This window comes from Tursiops truncatus, chromosome 6, assembly GCF_011762595.2.
Source record: "Tursiops truncatus isolate mTurTru1 chromosome 6, mTurTru1.mat.Y, whole genome shotgun sequence".
NCBI lineage: Eukaryota > Metazoa > Chordata > Mammalia > Artiodactyla > Delphinidae > Tursiops > Tursiops truncatus.
Window position 1 is genome coordinate 113,467,586 of NC_047039.1, and position 18,769 is coordinate 113,486,354.

General features: G+C 62.9%; 2 protein-coding genes and 1 long non-coding RNA gene across 9 annotated transcripts in view; 1 reads left to right on the forward strand and 2 right to left on the reverse strand.

The window, feature by feature from the left end:
• The window catches only part of ADAMTSL2 (ADAMTS like 2), a 35,878-nt gene extending 35,129 nt beyond the window's left edge, over positions 1-749 (reverse strand). For 2 of the 7 annotated variants that reach the window (XM_033859002.2, XM_033859003.2), the window contains exons 1-2: positions 527-662; positions 202-443 (exon numbers count right to left, since the gene is read on the reverse strand). The gene's annotated coding sequence lies outside the window, so the exon portion shown is untranslated. Of the gene's footprint in view, positions 1-201; positions 444-526 lie in introns of all 7 variants that reach the window. The other 5 variants (XR_012332759.1, XM_073806778.1, XM_033858997.2 and 2 more) reach the window with 5 other exon arrangements.
• Positions 750-7,025: 6,276 nt separating this feature from the next.
• LOC117312716 (uncharacterized) lies at positions 7,026-12,806 on the reverse strand. Its single transcript, XR_012332760.1, has 5 exons — positions 12,456-12,806; positions 11,974-12,267; positions 10,553-11,386; positions 8,016-8,662; positions 7,026-7,566 (listed from the first exon to the last, which is right to left on the reverse strand). It is a non-coding gene; the product is annotated as an uncharacterized lncRNA (long non-coding RNA).
• Positions 8,265-18,472, forward strand: MYMK (myomaker, myoblast fusion factor). The gene is made up of 5 exons (XM_033859040.2): positions 8,265-8,578; positions 12,178-12,292; positions 13,180-13,328; positions 15,838-15,954; positions 16,601-18,472. The coding sequence occupies exons 1-5, from the start codon at positions 8,444-8,446 to the stop codon at positions 16,748-16,750; spliced, it is 666 nt and encodes a 221-aa protein (XP_033714931.1). The 5' UTR covers positions 8,265-8,443; the 3' UTR covers positions 16,751-18,472.
• The last annotated feature ends 297 nt before the right edge of the window (positions 18,473-18,769 follow it).

Below are 18,769 nucleotides of genomic sequence, written 5' to 3' on the forward strand. Positions count from 1 at the left end.
GGGCTTCAGGCGCGGTAGGCTAGGAGCTGAGGGGCCCCCCGCGCCCACGCTCGGAGGGTCTGGACCCCTCCCCACCAGCCCTGCTCCTGTTACATAACGGCTCCCCCGAGGGGCCCGGGGATGCCATGCACGCGCTTGGGGCTGCATCTCGTGCCCTGGCAGGGCTGCGGCGGGAAGCGGGACGGCGGGGAGGAGGCCTACCTGGCCGGGGGTCAGCAGGTTGTCCTCGGACGAAAGGGGCCGAGCCTCTGCTGCGGGCAGGCGGCGCCAGGTGCGCGGTGCGGGGGAGCCTCGGGGCGCAGAGGGCGGCGGGCTGGGCCTCTCTCCCTTCCTTCTCCTCCCTCTCGCCGCCTCCCTCCTCCACTTCAAAGAGCACCCACGAGAGGGGGTTCCCGGGAGGCGCGCAGCCCAGTGGCAGCTCCGCAGCGCGGCGGCCTTTATAGCTGTCAGGCAGACAGGGAGGAACTCACACTTCCCACCAGGCTGCTCCCCCCTCCCGCCGCCCGCCGGCCGGCCTGGCGCACACTTTAACCCGCTCCGCGCCTCTGGAGCCCGGCCAGGCCGGCCCAGCTGCCTGCTGACTGCTGCCGCGGCCACGAGCAGGGAGGCCGCCTTCCCAGGTCCAGAACACGGGACTGCGTGTCCGGGTGTCCAGACGGAGTGCCCACTGGCCCGGGGTCACAGGGGAGGTTGGCGGCGGCAAAGCCGAGCCCCAGGCTTGGTCCGTCGGATTTCTGCTTCCAGAGGGGGCCCAGTCTCTGCCACTCCCCAGAATGGAGTCTGGGGTGTATGAGGCATCCAATCCAATAGCTCCGTTTTACGGAAGGAAAGACTGAGGTCGAGAGGGGACACCATGCTCTGAGGTCATCCAGCCAGCCTTGGAGAGATTCTCCTGAGAAACGGAGGCCTGAGCAGGCGGAGGGACTGAGGGAGACACGGCAAGGCTCAGCTGAGGGTTCCGGGGAAGGGACAGAAGTGCCCACGGCCTGCAGGCCAGACGGCGAGGACGGCCAGAGCCGGTCGGGGGGAGGCGCGCGGAACTCTGCAGATGTTCAGCACCAGCTTGGCAGGGCACAGCGGCCTGGCTGGGCGCGGGCCAGCTGGGCAGCCCCTGGCAGGCCGGCGTGGGGCTCCAGCCTGTGTTCCTGCTGAGTCAGAGCGTGGAGCAGAGCACGGAGCCAGCGGCACGCACTTCGGCCCCCAGACACCCAGGGAGGACCCCAGACATTGCAAGTTGCCCCGGAAACAACGCCAGGCGCCCGCCCTGCACACCAGCCTCCCTGGAGCCCACCCTCCCGGCACCTCCGCGCGGTGGGGGTGGAAGTGGGGCGGCCCTGAGCCATTTCATCCATCCCCCTGCCTCTGCGCTGCGGATGGCTCCCAGTGGCGCCTGGAAAGCCCTCCCCCTCCCTGCACCCTCCCTGCCGGAAGGAACTGTGGTGAGCTCCTCCAGTTGCCTCCCTGGGTGACTGAGAATCATTCCACCCCTGGGAAGATTCTGCCACCAACAGGAATGGTCAGGGAGGAGAGCAACCAGAGATGATCCTGAAACCAACAAGGCCTGCTGCCCTGCATCGAGTTCTCCCTCTGTGCTGAGAGCTAGGAGGTCAGCATCTTTGCTCTCCCCACTTTACAGATGGAGGAACTAAGGCCCCGAGACCGCTGGGTGGTGCCCGGGGTCGCACGTCTGAGGACGGCACATCAGGGACCCCAGCGTCCTTACTGAGCACATCCTCTCCATCTGGCAGGTTCTTGTATCACGTTCATCCTCCCCAGACCCTCTGGGAGGCAGGTCTCCTCCATCTCATTTTCCCCTGGGGCCCCTGGGTGGTTGGGTGGAACCAAGACTCAAACCCAGGTCCACGCTGCCCCCTGGGGTCAGCATGCTGAAGCGCAGACACGATGGAACCCGGCACGCGGCACTGGTGCACGTGCACGCACGCACGCACACAACCTCACAGGCACACACAGGGGCACACGCTAATGCACACACAGGCACACACACTCACCGACCCCTCACAGACACACTGCTGATGACTCGCGCCCTGGGGCCTCTGCCCCCACCCCTGCCCCGCCCCTGCCCCGCCCCCCAGGCGCCAGGGCCCTGATCCCCGGGCACGCTCCCGAGCTCTCCGGGCACTGCTGGATCCACGTCCAGCCAGCACCAGGGTGACTAACGGTTTCCCTTGGGAGGGACCCTACAGCCAGCTGACGCAAACACCCCAGCGCATTCTCTTAGCTCAACGGGACAGTGCCTGGGAGGCGGGCTGCCACCCCCAGCTCTGGGACCTCTAGCAGGTGTGTGACCTGGGAGGGCCACACGTCCACCCTCACCCCACCCTCTACCTCCAGTAGCCGGCCGGGGCTCCCCCACCCCGCAGGACTCCAGCGAGCCCCCAGACTCCAGAGCCGCAGGGAGCTGTGACCACTGCTTGGTCCACTGGTGGTCTGGGGGTTTCGGAGGGAGACATCAGGGGTCAGGGAAGGCCCTGGGGCCCCTGAAGACCCTAGGAATTGCGGGAGGTGACTGGTGATAAAGAATCAGGCACAGGCAGGGGGTGCCTCCGAAGACCTCGTCAAGTGCCAAGCGCGGAGCCACTGTCAGTTCTGGAGAACCGGTCGGGCTGGGCCTCCTGGCGGGGCCTTAGATGCCCTCAGGACCCACCTCACGGGGTCGCAGCCAGGCCTGGACGGCAGAACCCAGAGTATCTAAGAAGCTTCTAACCAGCAGCACAGTGGGTGACCGGAAGAGCAGCCCAGGCTCAGAAGAGGCCATGCCTGGGGCCCAGGCTCTGCCGTCACCGTGTTGAAGGTTTAATCGTGTTATCTTAGAATTCGTGTTCTCGGAGCGACACTGGATGGGGTGATAGAGTGATGGAGAGACTTCTGCTGGGGGACCTCCTACTCCCTGCACCTCTCAGGACTGCCCTCTGCCCTCTGGGAGTCTCCGGTGGGGTCCCAGGCACTCACTCCACAAGCTCCCCATGCCTAAAGGAGCACGACATTAACAGCAAATAAAAACACTCCTATTGTTCGGGAGAGGCCCTTGGAGGAATGAGAAAGTTTTGTCCTGCTTGGTGAACAAGGGGCTCCCCGTTTTGCACTGGGCCCCACAGGTCACCCAGCGGCCCTCGGAATTGCTGCCTGCCAGCTCTGATGATGCCCGGGGCTCCCTGGAGAGTCACTGAAAGAAATGGCTCGGAGCCCCCATCTTGGTTCCCGCTGTCCCCTCTCTGGAGCCCTTCTTTCACACCCATCTGGACGTGCTTGGCCCTCCAGATGATTTTCTGAGGACACCTCCTCCAGGAAGCCCACCAGGTGGCCCAGCACTTCGATCTGGCTTCTCGCACTGAGCGGGATCTTCCCCGGCCTGTGGCTGTGACCCCACAGAGCGGGGGCTACTCCTGGTTCACACTGTATCTTAGCACCTGCCAGGGCCCAGCATCTCTAGCCAGGTGCTCAGTGCATGGAAGGGTGGATTTGTCCGGCAGTCCTTCGGGGTGACGGTGAGGTGTCCCCGCCACTCTCTGTGTGACACCTGTTTTTTCAGAAGGAGATTATCTTTCCACCAGAGCTTTCTAGATGTCTGAAGAGCTTGCAAACAGGAAATTGGGCACATTTCTGAGGGGAAGCGAGGTGAAGCGTGGGAAAACAAGGCGGAAGGGGAAGAGCCCACTTGGGGAAGGGAATGGAGGGGGTGGGGGAGGGGTGCAGCGGGCCATGGGATGACCAGTTTGGGTGGTCCCAGTGGTTGGACAGTCACGCCGGGAGCTGGGCCCTGTCCTGCACAGCCAAGTGTCTGAAACAGAGCTCAGAAACACGGGGACCAGAGCCAGAGCCCCTGTGAAGTGGGCCCTCAACCCTGGCACCCAGAGGCCTGCCAGCACGGCCTGGAGGGTGACGACCTCTACCCTGTCCCCCGATGTCCTGCTGCTCACCCAGAGCCTCGGGCAACCCTGGGCACCTTCTGACAGCAGAGCTCTTGTACCCAACAGGCACTGGGACACTGTGGGACCATGTGGCCAGTCTGGAGGTGGTTGGCCAGGACTGGAAGAGAGCCAGGCTCCAGAGGGAGGCCCAGCAGCAAGTCCCTCCCCGTGAGCTCCCCGGGCAGATGCTCTGGGCCTGGGCTGGCCGTCAGGGAGGACCCACCCCCACAGACCACTGGAGCTCAGCAGGCCGGACCACAGAACAGAGTCCTCCCCCTCCCTCTTTGTCAGCACTGGCATTTTCTCTTAGGCCAAGTCTCGAGGTTCAAGTGGGGGGACTTGGGGTGTTTAGAAAGAGGCTCCTTTGTCCCCAAATCTGGAGCAAGGACGGGGCCCCGGGAGGCCCTGTCAGGGCTGGGAAGTAAGCCTGCCGCTGGCGCTCCAGGGACAGACCACTGCCGGGCAAGGGGCAGTGGGGCTGGCGGGAGCTGCGTCCTTGAGCTCCTGAATTTCACCGCCTGCCGAGGCGCGCAGGCCGAGCCCGGCTGTGCGGGGGTCACCTCCTGCCGGGACAGCCCCTCCGCTGCCGCAGGGCCTGCCCCTATGCCCTCCGTGACGCTATGAGACAGAGACGAGGGGCTCCATTTTGTGGATGGGGAGACTGAGGCTCACCGGACGGAGGGTACACCAAGGCCCCAGAGCTAAGCAGGGGTGGGGCCCTCGCCCGGCTCACCAGAGGCAGCTGGAGCTGCTCATTTCCAGTCATTAGCTGAGGACAACACGAATGTTGTCACAACCCCAGTTGCAGGGGCCCCGGATGGTCCTCCAGCCTGGGGACCCCCACGGGAGGAATCAGGAGCGTCGATACCCAGACCCCCTCCCCCCAGGGGCAGGAGGGCCTCAGCGGGTCGCTACCCAGAGAGCCAAGGGCTGCTGTGCTGTGCTCTGGCGCTGCGGGTCGGCTGTTCAGAACGTGTAGGATGCAAATGCAGCAGCTGGCCCCGCTCTGCTGGGCAGCTGAGCAGACAGACAGCTGTCCGGGAGGTGGGAGCCGTGTGGCATTCCGGGCATTTCAGCACCTCTATAAAACCAGCCTTCTCCACGCCGAGGGGCCCGAGGGAGGGGAGGGTGGGCGGGTCGGCTCCCACTCTCTGCTCCCCAGGCTGTGGCTGCCCCGCCAGCGGCCCCCACCCTGCCCGGGACAGGCCCTGCCAGGTCCCGTTGGGACCAGCGCCACCTGCTGGGGAGAGGAGGGATGCGCCTGGGGGCCTTGGCTAGGAGCATGCGTCAGGGGCCAGTCTCCCCTCCTCTCCCGGCCTCAGTCTCCTCCTCTGTAAAATGGGGAGAGAGAGACGTCCACCCCCCCCACCCCCACCCCCCGCCTCCAGCTGCTGGCACGGCCCAAAGGGACAAAGTAGGAAGAGAGCTCGGCACATGCCGGCCCTGAATGAATGTCTGTGTGTGTAAATGGTTTTCAGGACACACACAGGGGTTTGAATGGACAGCTCCCCCGCACCAGGGGTCAGGAGAGGCCCAGGGCTACAATATTAACGTGGAGGCAAGCCCGGCAAGGGCATCCTGGCAGAAGGAGGGCGCACCGCCTGTGGCATCCCCTTTGGCCCGAGCACCAGCAGGTGAGGGTGGGGTGGAGTGGGGTATCGGAGGCCGGCCGGTCGGCTGGCGGGACCACCAGAGCCCAGAAGACGGGGAGGCCAGAGCACGTCTCTGCTGTCTCCCAGCCCAGCCCGATCCGGCTCCCCCTGCCCTGTGCCTGGGGGCACAACACCCCCACAGCAACCGGCCTGCTTCTTCTACTCTGCCCCACCCAGCTCCCCAGGCCAATCGCTTCCCTGGCCCCAGTGAGAACCGAGGGTCCTTTAAGTCCTGTTCAGAGCTGGACGCCTTCCCCTGAGCCAGTTGGCCTGTCTCCAGGCGGCCAGGTCTGCGACGGGAGCCACACACAGGCTGCACCCCGACCCCCATTCTACGCTCCGCCCCCCCAAAAGCGCTGCTCAAGTCCCAGCCTTTCTGTAGGGGGGGTCCTTGGGCCACCCCGCCCCCAGGCTGGCCACCTGTCTCCCTGCTTTGGGGCAGCCCCTCTCGGCCCCCTTGGTCCTTAATGGTTACAACACATGTGCGGCTCCCCTCCTGCTTCCTCCATCACCTCCCCCTTCTCTTTTTCCCCTCCCCAAGCTTGCAGCCCCGGCCCTGGAGTTTACAGCTGCAAGACACACACACACACACACACACACACACACACACACACACACACACACAGAGTCATGCACAAAACCGACTGTGGAATGTTTTCCTGCTCCTGAGCGGGGTTACCGCTCCGGAGAGTTCTCTCCTAGCCCCTGACCTCTAATCCATCTCCTCGCCACACGATTTCTACCCCTTCTGGAAGCTGGGGCTGGGGGCTGGGGCTGGGCAGGAGCGGGGTGTGGAGAGGCGGGCCGGGATGATCAGGGCCCCCATGACCAGCTTGCAGGGGGTCGCCTGCCTCTTACCCAGAGCTGCACACACGGCACGATCTGGTTTTCCCATTTGGAGAGGGAACGGGGCTCCTAAGTGCCAGGCTGAAATGCCCTGCAGCCCCGCCTCCCTGGCCTTTCATTCATTCTTTTCACAGAGTCATTCATTCAGCCAGTGTCTGCTGACCACCCACCACGTGCCAGGCCTGGCCCCGGACTTGGGTGGTGAGCTGGCCAGTCGAGCAGTGGGCACACACCCCGAGCAGCCCCGCACCGACCGCACGACACAGAGAGCTGGAGGCCCGGACGGGAACGAGTGGCGCGCTGGGGGCCAGCGCAGAGCACCCCAGCTTGCCTGAGCCGGGTGGGGACCCGTCCCACAGATGTCAGAGGAGGGGGAAGTGTGTGTGCAGGGGAGGGGGTGAGGCCGGGAAGAGGGGCGGGGTCCTAGCGTACCGTGGAGGCTGGGGTGTGCTGTGGGGGACAGGGCTGGCCGGGGGTGGCCCCGCGATCCCCCAGAGAACTTGGACTTCACGCTGAGGGCTGAGGGTGCCTTGAAAGGTGCTTGAGCAGAAGAATGACGTGACCACGTGTACTGAATGGGACTTTTCATGGCCAACGGCAGAAATGTCCCCCAGCCAACGTATGAGAAAAAAAAGAGACTTCTGGAAAGGTGTGAGGGAGCTCCCAGATGGAAGGAAAGGTGGGTCAAGCGGGCCCAGGGGGCGTGGGACAAGCCAGCAGCCTCTTCTTGAGGCGCCGACATGCATGGGCACCTCCTGGCCTCGCCCCCGCTGTTCCCATACTCCAGATTCCAATTCCCAGGAGAACAAACTCCGGCGTAGCCACCCAGCGACCACAGGAACAAGCCACTGGACACAACGTGGCTGAATCTCAGGGTCATTCCGGGGCAGTGAGAGAAGCCAGCCCGAAAGAGTGCACACCGCGTGAGTCCATTTATACAGGCAAAGTCAAGCGTGTGGCAGAAACCTGAACAGTGGCTGCCTCTGCTGGGGCCTCGAGGGCTGTCCTGGAGTCACGGGGACGCAGGGGTGGTCACACAGCACACGTCAAAACTCATCGAACTGTACATGTGCGTTTTGTTGTAGGCGACACCATTATATCATGATGAAAACCAAAACGGAATGAAAGCTGTCCTTTTGCTGGCAACAAATAAACAAAAGAATTAATCAGTCAAGCAATGAATCAAGCAGTCCCTCCAGGGAGGGAGAATTGGCCTGGGGAGCTCCCACACTCCCATCTTTCCTTGGCCAGAGGATAACGGGGCAGTGTAGGGGGGACCCTGCTGGCCAGTTCCCCCAGGCCTCTTCAACAAAGGAAGGTAATTTCCCGAAGGCCAAGGAATGCTGAGAGGGCTAGCATCCCCCTTGCGCTGGGGACACTGGTAGAGCTCGTCCAGTTCTGTGTACTTCAGGTTTGAAACTATGTAACCAAATAGAAAAGAATGTTAGTTTCATTTGTTTAGTTACCAAGGAAGCCTGTTTGGGGCAGCAGCAGGGGAGTCAGACATGCCCCTGGGCTGGTAAATTGTGAAACTTATCTACAGGGTCCTTTTAGTGATTAGAATCTGCTGAACCTTGGGTTCTCTAACCTCTTGCCTCCTGTGGACGCGTGACTCAAGCAGCAGAGTCTGCTCTCTTCTTATTCTGGACGCCCGAGCACCTCGGGGAGGGGCCAGGGGCCAGGATGGAAAGTGGCTGGACATCGGCGATTGTGCTCGTGGAGACTCTTCTCCGAAGTTGCTGCCTCGGAGAAAAGAAGGCCGGTCTCCTTGAATCAACAGCTCTGACCTACCCAAAAAAAAAAAAAAATCAGAGACAAGTGCTGATCACATGGTACATCAGCTGTTGAACCCTCTCCACGTGCTGCTGGACATGCGTGCGCACACCCCTGCCTCTCTTCAGGGCATTTAAACCACAGCTGCCACCGGAGCCCCTGGTGCAAGGAGCGGGCCTTCTCCCTTTCGCTTTTCTGCCCTGGAGACCCGGGAGGCCTGCACCTACCTCTCCCCCCCAGCCCATGGGGACTCTGGTGGCCAAACTGCTCCTGCCCACGCTCAGCAGCCTGGTCTTCCTCCCCACGGTCAGCATTGCTGCCAAGAGGCAGTTCCACATGGAGGCCATGGTCTACCTCTTCACCATGTTCTTTGTGGCGGTAAGTCCGGGGCCCTGGGGATAGGACCCACCCGGGGCCCCTCCCAGAGACGGAGGACAGGGGCTGTCTTTCCACCACGTTGCTCTGTTGGGTGATGAAGAAAAGTGATGATGGGGAGGTGGAGGAAAGAGCCCAGAGACCAGGAGAGAGGGCTGTGGGCCCCCTTCACCTTCCTGGACCTCAGTTTCCCCAACTGTGGCAGGAAGTCACCCTGGGATTGGTGTCTGCGAGACCAAGCCCACAGTGCGCCAGGGACAAGCCCCTCCAAGATCCCCCTTTTCTTGCCAACCACCCAAGGCTCCTCCTGGCTCCAGCTCCCCTCTTCACCACCCCCCCCCCCGACTCTCCCTGGTACTCCAGGCCCAGGAGGGGGCTAGCAGGGCTCAGGGAACGTGTAGGGCCAGGGGAATCTGGTTCCAGGATTCTGCAGCTGGCCTCAGTTCAGGAGGGCCTGCTCACGTCGGCTTGTCTCTCCTTCTTGGGGCCTACGTCTCTCTCGGAGTCCTTCTTTCTCTTTCTATTTATATGTCTGGCTGTCTGTCTCTCTCTCTCTGTCCCCCTCCCCCGTCTCCCTGTGGGTCTCTTTCGCTCTGTGTTTCTCATGCTGGCTCGCGCTGTGTCTGGTTCTCTCTGGATTTCTGGAGCCGTATCCTCACGGAATTGACTCTCTTTCTAAATCTCATGGTGTCCATCCCTAGCTCTGTTGCCCTCATGTGTCTCTCTGGCCCTATCTATCCATCCCTCTAGCTTCTGTCTGTCTGTCTACCTTCCTACCTATCTATGTACTATCTCTCTAATCAGTCATCTATACATATATCTAATCAATCACCTCTCTACCTGCCTGATTAGCCAGCAGCCAGCCAGCCAGCCAGCCAGCATCTCTCTACATCTTAGTGCCTTCCTGCCTCCCTGTCTGTGAGCCTCTGAGGCTCCTTCCAGCCACCCTTGCCGCTGGACCCCCAGAGGGGCCCCACTCTCTTTTCCTCCATCATCTTCCATCAGACCCAGCCTTGGTTTAAACCCAACTCCCTGATGAAGCATGCTTGGGGGAGGTGAGGGTTCCCGGACTCCGTGTGGCAGTGCCAGCCGTGCGTGGGCGCCCCCCCCAGCCCCGAGCAGCAGGGCCTCCCCGGGCAGCAGGGCCTCCCCGGGCAGCAGGGCCTCCCCGGGCAGCAGGGCCTCCCAGCTCCTTCAAGGAATCTTGTCGAAAGCCGTTTCATTTGCTGCTCGCGGGACCCCAGCTTGGGTGAGGGCCAGGAGGTCTGCCCAGCAGATGAGGAACCAGAGCCGGGCAGACAGGGGGCTTCTCTGTGAGTACAAGGGTCCAGGGCCGGGGAGAGGAGCCGGGGTCTTGTCCTCCAGGCCCATGTTGGACCCCGCCCCCGAAACCACAGTCACCGCCAGGCCACCCCTCCCCACTGGGGCTGAGCTGACCCCACAGCTGCCTCTGCGGCTGGCCTCAGAGGCCCACCCCGCCCTGCCCCACCCAGCCAGAGTGGCAGGGACAGCTGCGTCCGGCGACAAGTGTCCCCGGCCTAAAGACACAATCAGGCCCCTTCTCCCAGAGCCCCCAGTGGCACCATCGCCACTTCTGCCTCCCGTGTGGAGTCTTCTGTGTTCCCACCGGGCCCGTCCTGTGACAGCTGCTGGACCCGTGCTGCGTGTCGTGTCACGTGGAGTCCCCTGGCCCACCCCACGGAGCAGGGGCTCTCGTCCCCGTTTGACAGGGGCCTTCCACCCCAGCCCTAGGGGCAGTCCGCCGCTTGTCAGAGCTCACGGCCAGGACCTGCCAGGCCGGCCTCCGGAAGCCGCGCCTTCTCCTGCCAGGCATCCAGCCACCTGCCACCCGCGCCCCCGATCAGCGCCGTGCAGAGCCAGGTCTGCTCGGTCGGAAGAGGGAGGGAGGCACAGAGGCTGAGGGCCCACAGCTGCTTCGCCCTGATCCTTGGCAGGTGGTTCCCCCCTGAGTCTCACCTGCCCCACCTCTCCAGCAGGGGTGAACCGAGGGCCTGGGGGGAAAGGCCCCTCCTGGGCCAGCTCTCCTTCAAACCGCTCCAAAGCCTCCCTGACGCTGTGTTCACAGGCAAACACTTGGCCGATGGTAAGCCAGCTCTAGGCTGGGACGAGGCGGGTGACAGGGCGCAGACCGCGTCCAGAATCTCAGAGTGATGAAGCCTTTAATCGCACATCGCGATCTGTGCTATGTAAGAGAGACAATGGGTACAGAGACAGCAGGGCTCGGGTGGGGGTGGGGAGAAGTAGTTCTGGAAGGGGCCGGAGGGTCACTCACAGGGCCTGGCTCTGCCTGCCGGAGCCACGGGGAACAAGTGTTCTTCTCCCTCCTCTCTCCTGGAGATGTGAGCACCTTGATCGCGCCCCACCTGAAGCTCCTCTTTGCTGAGCTAAACGGTCACATCCACGGCCTGATCCCTTTCCCCCAACCTGTTCCCTGCCAGCGGCACTTCAAAGGGTGCAGCTTCCGCAGCTCAGCACAGCTCTCTGGGGGGGGTCTGACCAGACAGAGGGGAGCAGTACCGTGTCCTCCCCTGTTCTGGACGCTACATCTCTGTTAATGCCTCCTCGGTGCACCTGAGCTTTAGTTCCCATGAAGTTGCCGCCAGTGGAAGCTCTAAATCGACCTCAACTTGCTCGACTCACCAGATGACCCGGGGCTCTCACCACCCCTGCACCGTAGCATCCCTGGCGCCTCCAGATGTGGACTGCTGTCCTGCACGTCTCTCCACCCAGCTGAGCTGGGCTAACCAAGCGTCGCCTGTGCTGGGCTCCAAGCTTGTTTATGCCCTTGAGCTTGTCAAAATAATTACATCATGTCATTAAATGTTACTTAAAAGGATGAAATGTGTAAGCGAAAGGAGACGGTTGTCCAGAAATAAGTTGACAGCTTTGAAAATACAGACATTTTGCTTTAAAATTGCTATTAAATTAGGCATCTGGCAGACAACTATAGGAGCGTGGGGAGGAGGGGGGCAAGGAGGACGCTGCTTTCCGCACCTGCCGGGGGGGGGGGGCAGGGGCGGGGGTGTCTCTGCGATCTGTCCTCACTTTAGAGAAACAAACTGAGGGCTGCCGGCGGTGGTTCTCAAAGCGGGCTCCTTTCCGGCGGCATCCCGAGATCAGCCCGAGACCCTCTTAAAGAAACAAACCTCTGACCCCCAACCCCGACCTGCTGAGGGGTCAACCCACAGGGCAGGCTCAGTACCTGAGAATTCGCAAGCCCCTCAGGGCTTCAGATGCCCGGTGGTCAGAGGGGTAAATGGTGGGAGAGAAGGCCCCACCGGCCCGTGCAGGGCAGACCGGTACCCAAGGAAAAAGGCTCCAGCCTCAGCAGACCTGGATGTTGAGGGAATCTGTAGATCACATGGGAGGGTCCTCACCTCTGCGGGCTCCGTCCGCAAGACCCTATGGGGGAGTAGTCCGCTGCGTCCCCACGTTTCAGATGGGGAGAAGAGCCACGGGGCCATTCGGTGACTTGCCCGAGGTCCCAGCTCACGGGGCCGTGGCTCGGGGCCCAGGCATGGCCCCGGGGCTCCAGAGCTCTCCTCTCCCTGCTGACCGACCGTCTGTGGGTTTCCCGGCAGCTCTACCACGCCTGCAACGGGCCCGGCCTGTCGGTGCTCTGTTTCCTACGCCACGACATCCTGGAGTACTTCAGCGTCTACGGGACGGCCCTGAGCATGTGGGTGTCACTGATGGGTGAGTGGCCGTCCCCGGTAGCCCAGCCCTGCGCCGGGGACCTGGGTGCCCCGCCACCCACCCTGCACTCGGCCAGCCGAGCCCGCCGCCTGCCTCCCCGCCGCCTGCCTCCCCGCCGCCTGCCTCCCCGCCGCCTCTCATCCCTGAGAACCTCCTTCCTTACCCGGAGGTTCAGAGTGGTGCTCAGTCCGTGAAAAAGCAGGCGTAGCACTTCAGGGCCTTGATTCCCATTTTCCATAACCTTTTCAAGTGGCACATTTAGTAAAGGCTTGTTTTGACAGACCGAGCAGAGGCGTACAGAGGAAAAAAGGAAGCGCTCGGCCCCCTCCTTTCCCCCCGAAGAACCGCCGCTCGCAGTTCAGAGTCTGCGCCCCCAAGGCTGTCCCCGAGGCTCGCACACGATTTTTAGCTCAGGTCTTTATGAAGATGGGACCGTTCGAAACCACACGGTTCTGAGACTGTTCTTCACTTACTGTGGACTCGTGGCGACGTCAGGTCGCACGGTCCCCGTTAGACTGGGGACTTCCTGCTACGGGCACGGGCCTGTGAAGGACCCAGATCTTTCTCGTCTCCCAGCTGTGGTCTTCGTGTCTGCGTCCTAGTGGTCCCACGGGAGACATTCATTCCCGGACACCACACATTGCTCTCTGTATTAGAGCAGCTTCCCGCCAGCCTAACCCAGGCTGCTCTGTCCACGGGAATGCAGCAGCCTGCTTGTCCTTTAAAACCAGTTGCAGTTCAGACCTTTGGGGGGCCCAGGCTGGGCCACAGGGTCTCCCTGGCAGAGGGGACACCGCACCCGGCCCCCGAAGGGAGGGCCTCTGGGGGAGCAGCGGCCGGGAGGGGCGCGGGAGGCCCCTCACCTCACCCGGCTCTCTCCCTGGCAGCACTGGCTGACTTCGATGAGCCCAAGCGGTCGACTTTAGTGATGTTTGGCGTCCTGACCATCGCCGTGCGGACCTACCATGACCGCTGGGGCTATGGGGTGTACTCGGGGCCCATCGGCACAGCCGTCCTCATCATCACGGCCAAGTGGGTACGTACTGTGCGAGCCCGACGGTCGGGGCACCCTCCCCTGACGGTGACTCCTCCCCCTTGGGGTCTCCATCTACCTCCTGCCACGTGGGTTGGCAGGCTGGACACAGGGCCTCAGCTAACACATAGAAGATGACCGTCGGGTGCCCCAGCCATGCAAACCTGGTTTGTTTTACGTCTGTACTCACTAGCTCTGGACCTGACCCCAGTCACTTAACCTCTCTGCCTCAGTTTCCACATCTGTAAAGTGGGTGTTACAGTCCAGTACCTACCTCATAGGGTTGGTTCTTAGATTAATTGAGATAATGCCTCTTAAGGACTGGCACGGAACCTGGCTTCTAATGTGCCCAACTGTTTATTATTGTCATATTATTATTATTATTGAAGAGAATGGCTGGTTTAGAGATGCAATGTCAATTGGAAGTGGCCTGGGCTAATCTGGGAAGACGTCCTGGAGGCGCTGAGGCTTGAGCCTGGTTCAGATAAAGAGGGAGGACGTGCGTGAGGCCGACCGGAAGGTGGAGCTGCTCGTGGGCATGGAAGCAGCCTGAGCCAGACTGATGGCCCTTGGTTGGGCACCCAGGGGCCTGGCACCACGAGGCCTTCTACACGTGGTCCCCAGGCCTCCCCGCACCCTCTGTCATAACAAGGCCCTCCTGGCTGCAAGGACTGAAACCCGCTCAGACTAGCCCAAGGGAAAGAGGGATGCCCGGGCAGGGTGCACCCAGGCGTACTTCCTGGGCCCCCAGGGCAGGGAAGGAACTGAGCCTTGGGGACCAGAACAAAGCCCTGGGAAGCAGGAGGGCGGTTCTCAGGGGAAAGAGGTCGGGCTGGGCCGCTGGTGCAGAAGGTGCAGACTGGGGAGGGAAAATAGAGTTCTGGTGGTGAGCGTTCCAAACTCGCCCCACTCCTCTCTCCGCCCAGAGAGCGGAGGATTTAGTTTGCCAGTTGGTTGGTGAAGAAACCAGGCTCAGAGGTCAGCAATTTAACAAGATGTCATGGCAGGACAAGCGTGAGGCCAGGTCCTGACTCCAAGCAGAAGGGAAGGAGCCTCTTTCTCACCACATCTTGGGGAAGCCAAGCTGGCCTCGCGCTGACCCAGGAGGCCCCTCGGAGAGGGGCGGAAGTGTGCTGGGGTCTGACTTGTCTGGACCAGGAAGGACCACGTTAATTAACATGCTGGAATGCGTAAACACAGAGCGCTCTCAGTGCTGATAATTCGCTCCCTCCCTGGCAGGAAGTGGGATAAAGGCTCCCGAGTTGTGCCCTGGAAGGCGCTCCTCCAGCAGACCTTGGCCGGGGCTGAATCTGGGCTGGATTCTAATTAGCCAGAAGAGCGGTCACTCGCCAGTGTCCCCGCGAAGCACCACGGGAACCGAGAGGGCTTCCTGGCTCCCTGCATCTGGGGCTCAAATGGTGTTTTCTAGACCATTAAATGTGGAGTTGATTTTGGCTTTTCAAGGACAGTTGTTTCCTGGAATGAGGGCTGAGTTTTTCTCGTGGAGGCCTGCCCCTTCTTGAGCAACTCTCAGGGACAGGAAGTGGAGAGAGATGGGTGAAGGGGCTGCGGAGCGGGGCCCGGGTGCCACCTGGGGCAGGATTGGCTGGAGGAGAGCTTCCGGGCCTCAGCCGGCTGCCCCCAGAGTCACGCTCCCCTAGCTGCACCCACACGCCACCCGCGACATTGCAGGTCCTGATTCCTCACCAGCAATGGGAAATTTCAGAAAACTGAAAACTCAGGCATCGTTTGAGAATTCATTTGGTGACAAAACCTGCCCTCACCCAGCATGAAGCTACTCATGGTCTCTGCGTGATCCGCTGGCGGGGTGGGGGGCGGGGGGGCGGGGCCATTACGGGGAACTGCCCTACCCGCCGGGGCATCCACCGTCCACGATGTGTGCAACCGTTTCCCTTGCTGAAATCCAAAACATCGTGTGCGCTGAAAGGCCTTGGCCCCGAAGGTTTGGGTTTTCAGGATGTGACCCGCATTTACTTCACCTTTTCACTGTGTGTGAACCCATGTGTTTAAACTCCCACTTGAGCCTTACCCTATATCAGCATCTGAGGATGGCAGGTTTCACACGCCAGTCGGGTGTGTCTAATAAATGCTACGATGAGTCTGTCGACTCTGAAAGTGACTGGAGGTCTCGCAGGGATGGCCACACTCATCTCCCACCCGCCACGGCCACGCCGGCGGGCGGGTCCCACACCGCCAATACCCCTTTGCTGTAGATAACCACGTGTCTGGTCCCCTCGGGTTCTCCTCTGGCTGGAAAGGGCGGCCTTCTTTCACCCCAAGAGGCAGACGGGGCAGGGGGTCCTTGTGGGGTCAAAATGCCCAGGGCATCCACGGCCCGATCACCCAGGCGGGGTCTCCCTTGGGTCCTGCAGCCATTGGGCCAGATGCGTCCGGGCCTTTCCCTGAGCCCCATCTCCCACCTGAGGATGCCCAGGGTGCAGGTGCCCAAGGCTGCGGACTGAGAGCGTTCCTCTGGCCCCTCTCCCCGCAGCTGCAGCAGATGAAGGAGACGAGGCGCCTGTATCCCGACAAGAGCGTGTACACCCAGCAGATAGGCCCCGGCCTCTGCTTTGGGGCCCTGGCTCTCATGCTGCGCTTCTTCTTTGAGGTACCTGGCGGGGGACTGGGAAGCAGCCCACCCACAAGGGCTCCGGTCAGCAGGTCAGCACCAGCCTGCTTGGCCAGGTGCCGAACGGGGCCGCGCCCCTCCCGGGGCCTCCAGCAGCGCCCCACTCGTGCACCCCCTCCAGTCACGGTCTGGTCCTTCCCTGGCACCCCTGGCATCGCGGGGCTGTGTCGGGGGGGTCAGTACAGAGGGCTCGCCTCTGATGAGGTGCACAGCCAGGAAGGGGCCTGGGGCAGCGGGCACACCTGGAGGAGGGAGGGAGAGGGGAGACGGGGAGAAGGGATGTGCTGGGGGAGGGGGGGAGGGGGGAGGGAGGAGCCCCAGCCGCATCATCAAAGGCGCAGTGAATTGGCGCAGACCTTCGGTGATCTAGGGGTTTGGTGGAGGGAAAGGCCACTATGGGCTGGACGGTGAAGGGAGGCTTCTTGGAGGAGGGGACTTGGCCAGACTCCCGAGGACAAGCCAGGGGGTCGGGGAGGAGCCCCTGTTACTGGCAGGTGCCATGTCACGCCAGGCCCGCAGCCGGGGCACAGAGCGGAGGACCCAGGGCGGGGCAGGGCTGTGGGAGGGAAGCTGGGCTTCAGCGCGGGGGCTGAGGCCGCAGACCGGTCCTCCGTCTCCCCTGCAGGACTGGGATTACACCTACGTCCACAGCTTCTACCACTGTGCCCTGGCCATGGCCTTCGTCCTGCTGCTGCCCAAGGTCAACAAGAAGGCTGGAAGCGCGGGGCCCCCCACCAAGCTGCACTGCTCCACCCTCTGCTGCGCTTGTGTCTAACTGTGCCTCCCCGGCTCCAGGCCGCTGCCCCGCCCCGTCCCAGGCCTGGCGAGAGTCCTCCGTCCTTCCCGACCTGGAGAAGCGCCCCTCCTCGATCCTGAGGAGCCTCCAGGGCTGTGGGAAGCGCCCCACTGAGCGCTTCTTGAGAATCCACTTCTGAGGTTTCTACTGGGTACTAAGAACCAGGCTGGAAAGGAAAGAACTTTCTCCCTCCTCCTAGGCCGAGGTCCCGACGAGTGGGTATGTCTGCAGAACCCTGGAGCCAGCGTCTGTCCCCCCCGCCTCTTCACCCAGTCCCAGCCCCAAGGGGGTCTGCCGCCACCCCAGTCCCGTGTGCTCCCCTTGGAAACAGGGATTCCCACCCCTGACCTGTGCCCTCAGGCTCAGCGCGCCAGGCCCAGCGGGGCCACTCTGTCCCCGGCCCAGGCCTGCCTGCCCCTTGGCGCCCCTCCATCCGGGTCCCTGAATCAAGCCATTTTCATGTACGGGATGCCCAAGCTCTTCGCACTCGTCATTTCATCTGATTCTCAGAAACAGTCAGGGATGGTGGCGTATTCGAGGCCCAGAGCAGGACCCCAGCCCACTGTCCCTGGTCTGACACCACAGCATCCACTTCGCTATGAAGCTATCCAAGCAAGAGGCGGGAGCGCCCTCAGAGCCTTTGAGCTCCGGCCCAGCGTGGGAAGGTGGGCCTGGGTGCCAGGACCTTGAGTGGAGGCCAGCGGGCCCCCCGGGCTGGCCTCACGGGGCAGGGCTCGCCTTCCGCCGAGGGCAGAGGTCAGCCTGCTCCCATCCAGGGCCTGTCTGCACTGGCCCGGGGGTGCGGGCGGGAGCGGCCCTCCCAGACATCACCTCACAGACACTAGCCTCCTGCCTGCCGAATGGTCTGGGCGCATCTCTCAGGCAGGAAGTTCCCGACACCTGTCTGGGGCCTCTTCGTGTTGCCAGACGGTGCAGTTACCCACATCCGCACCCACCGCATGGGACGGCCCAGGATTTGTCCTGAAGTCACCTCCTCCACACCTCGGGGGGCCGGGAGGGAGCTGGCTCCAGCACCGAGGGCTGGGCACAAGGCTGACCCGCCGACCGGGGCGCGTCTGTCGGCCTCCCTGAGTGCCCGGCGTCCCATGTCTTAGGGCCCTGGACACCGGCAATCTCACCCCAGCTCAGCCCCTTTTTGTCCCCACAGCCTGTTGATGACAGAGCAGCCCACCAACAATCAGGGTCCTCACCAAGCCATGGGGGGTGCGGGGCGGGAGCTGAGCCTTCACAGTGTCCCCACGGGAGGGCACGGGGCGCGGAAGGCCCTCTCCACCGAGCAGCTCTGTGCCCGGTGAAGGGGGTGCAGGTGCTGCCTCGACTGGCTTCTGGCCGTCTTGTTGGGGTGTGAGCACACACACGCGCACACAGACGCACATGTACACGCCACGCACAGGTACACGTGAAGAGACCGGGGCCCTGTACCAGGGACTTCCCGCCTGGTCCCGTCTCCCACACCCACAAGAGGAGACTCCTGTCTCAGCACCAGGTGGTAAGGCAAGGGGCAGACTCTGGGGCCACGGTGGGATGGCGGGAGCCAGGGGGCGTTACTCCAGAAACGGCATCTGCGAGGTGGCTGGTCTCCGCCCACCACCTCCCACCCCCAACGCCCCGCCCACCACCTCCCTCCCCCAACCCCCCGCCCACCACCTCCCTCCCCCAAGGCCCCTCCGCCCACCACCTCCCTCCCCCAAGGCCCCTCCGCCCACCACCTCCCTCCCCCAAGGCCCCTCCGCCCACCACCTCCCTCCCCCAAGGCCCCTCCGCCCACCACCTCCCTCCCCCCACCCCCCCGCCCACCACCTCCCTCCCCCAACCCCCCGCCCACCACCTCCCTCCCCCAAGGCCCCTCCGCCCACCACCTCCCTCCCCCAACCCCCCGCCCACCACCTCCCTCCCCCAAGGCCCCTCCGCCCACCACCTCCCTCCCCCAAGGCCCCTCCGCCCACCACCTCCCTCCCCCAAGGCCCCTCCGCCCAC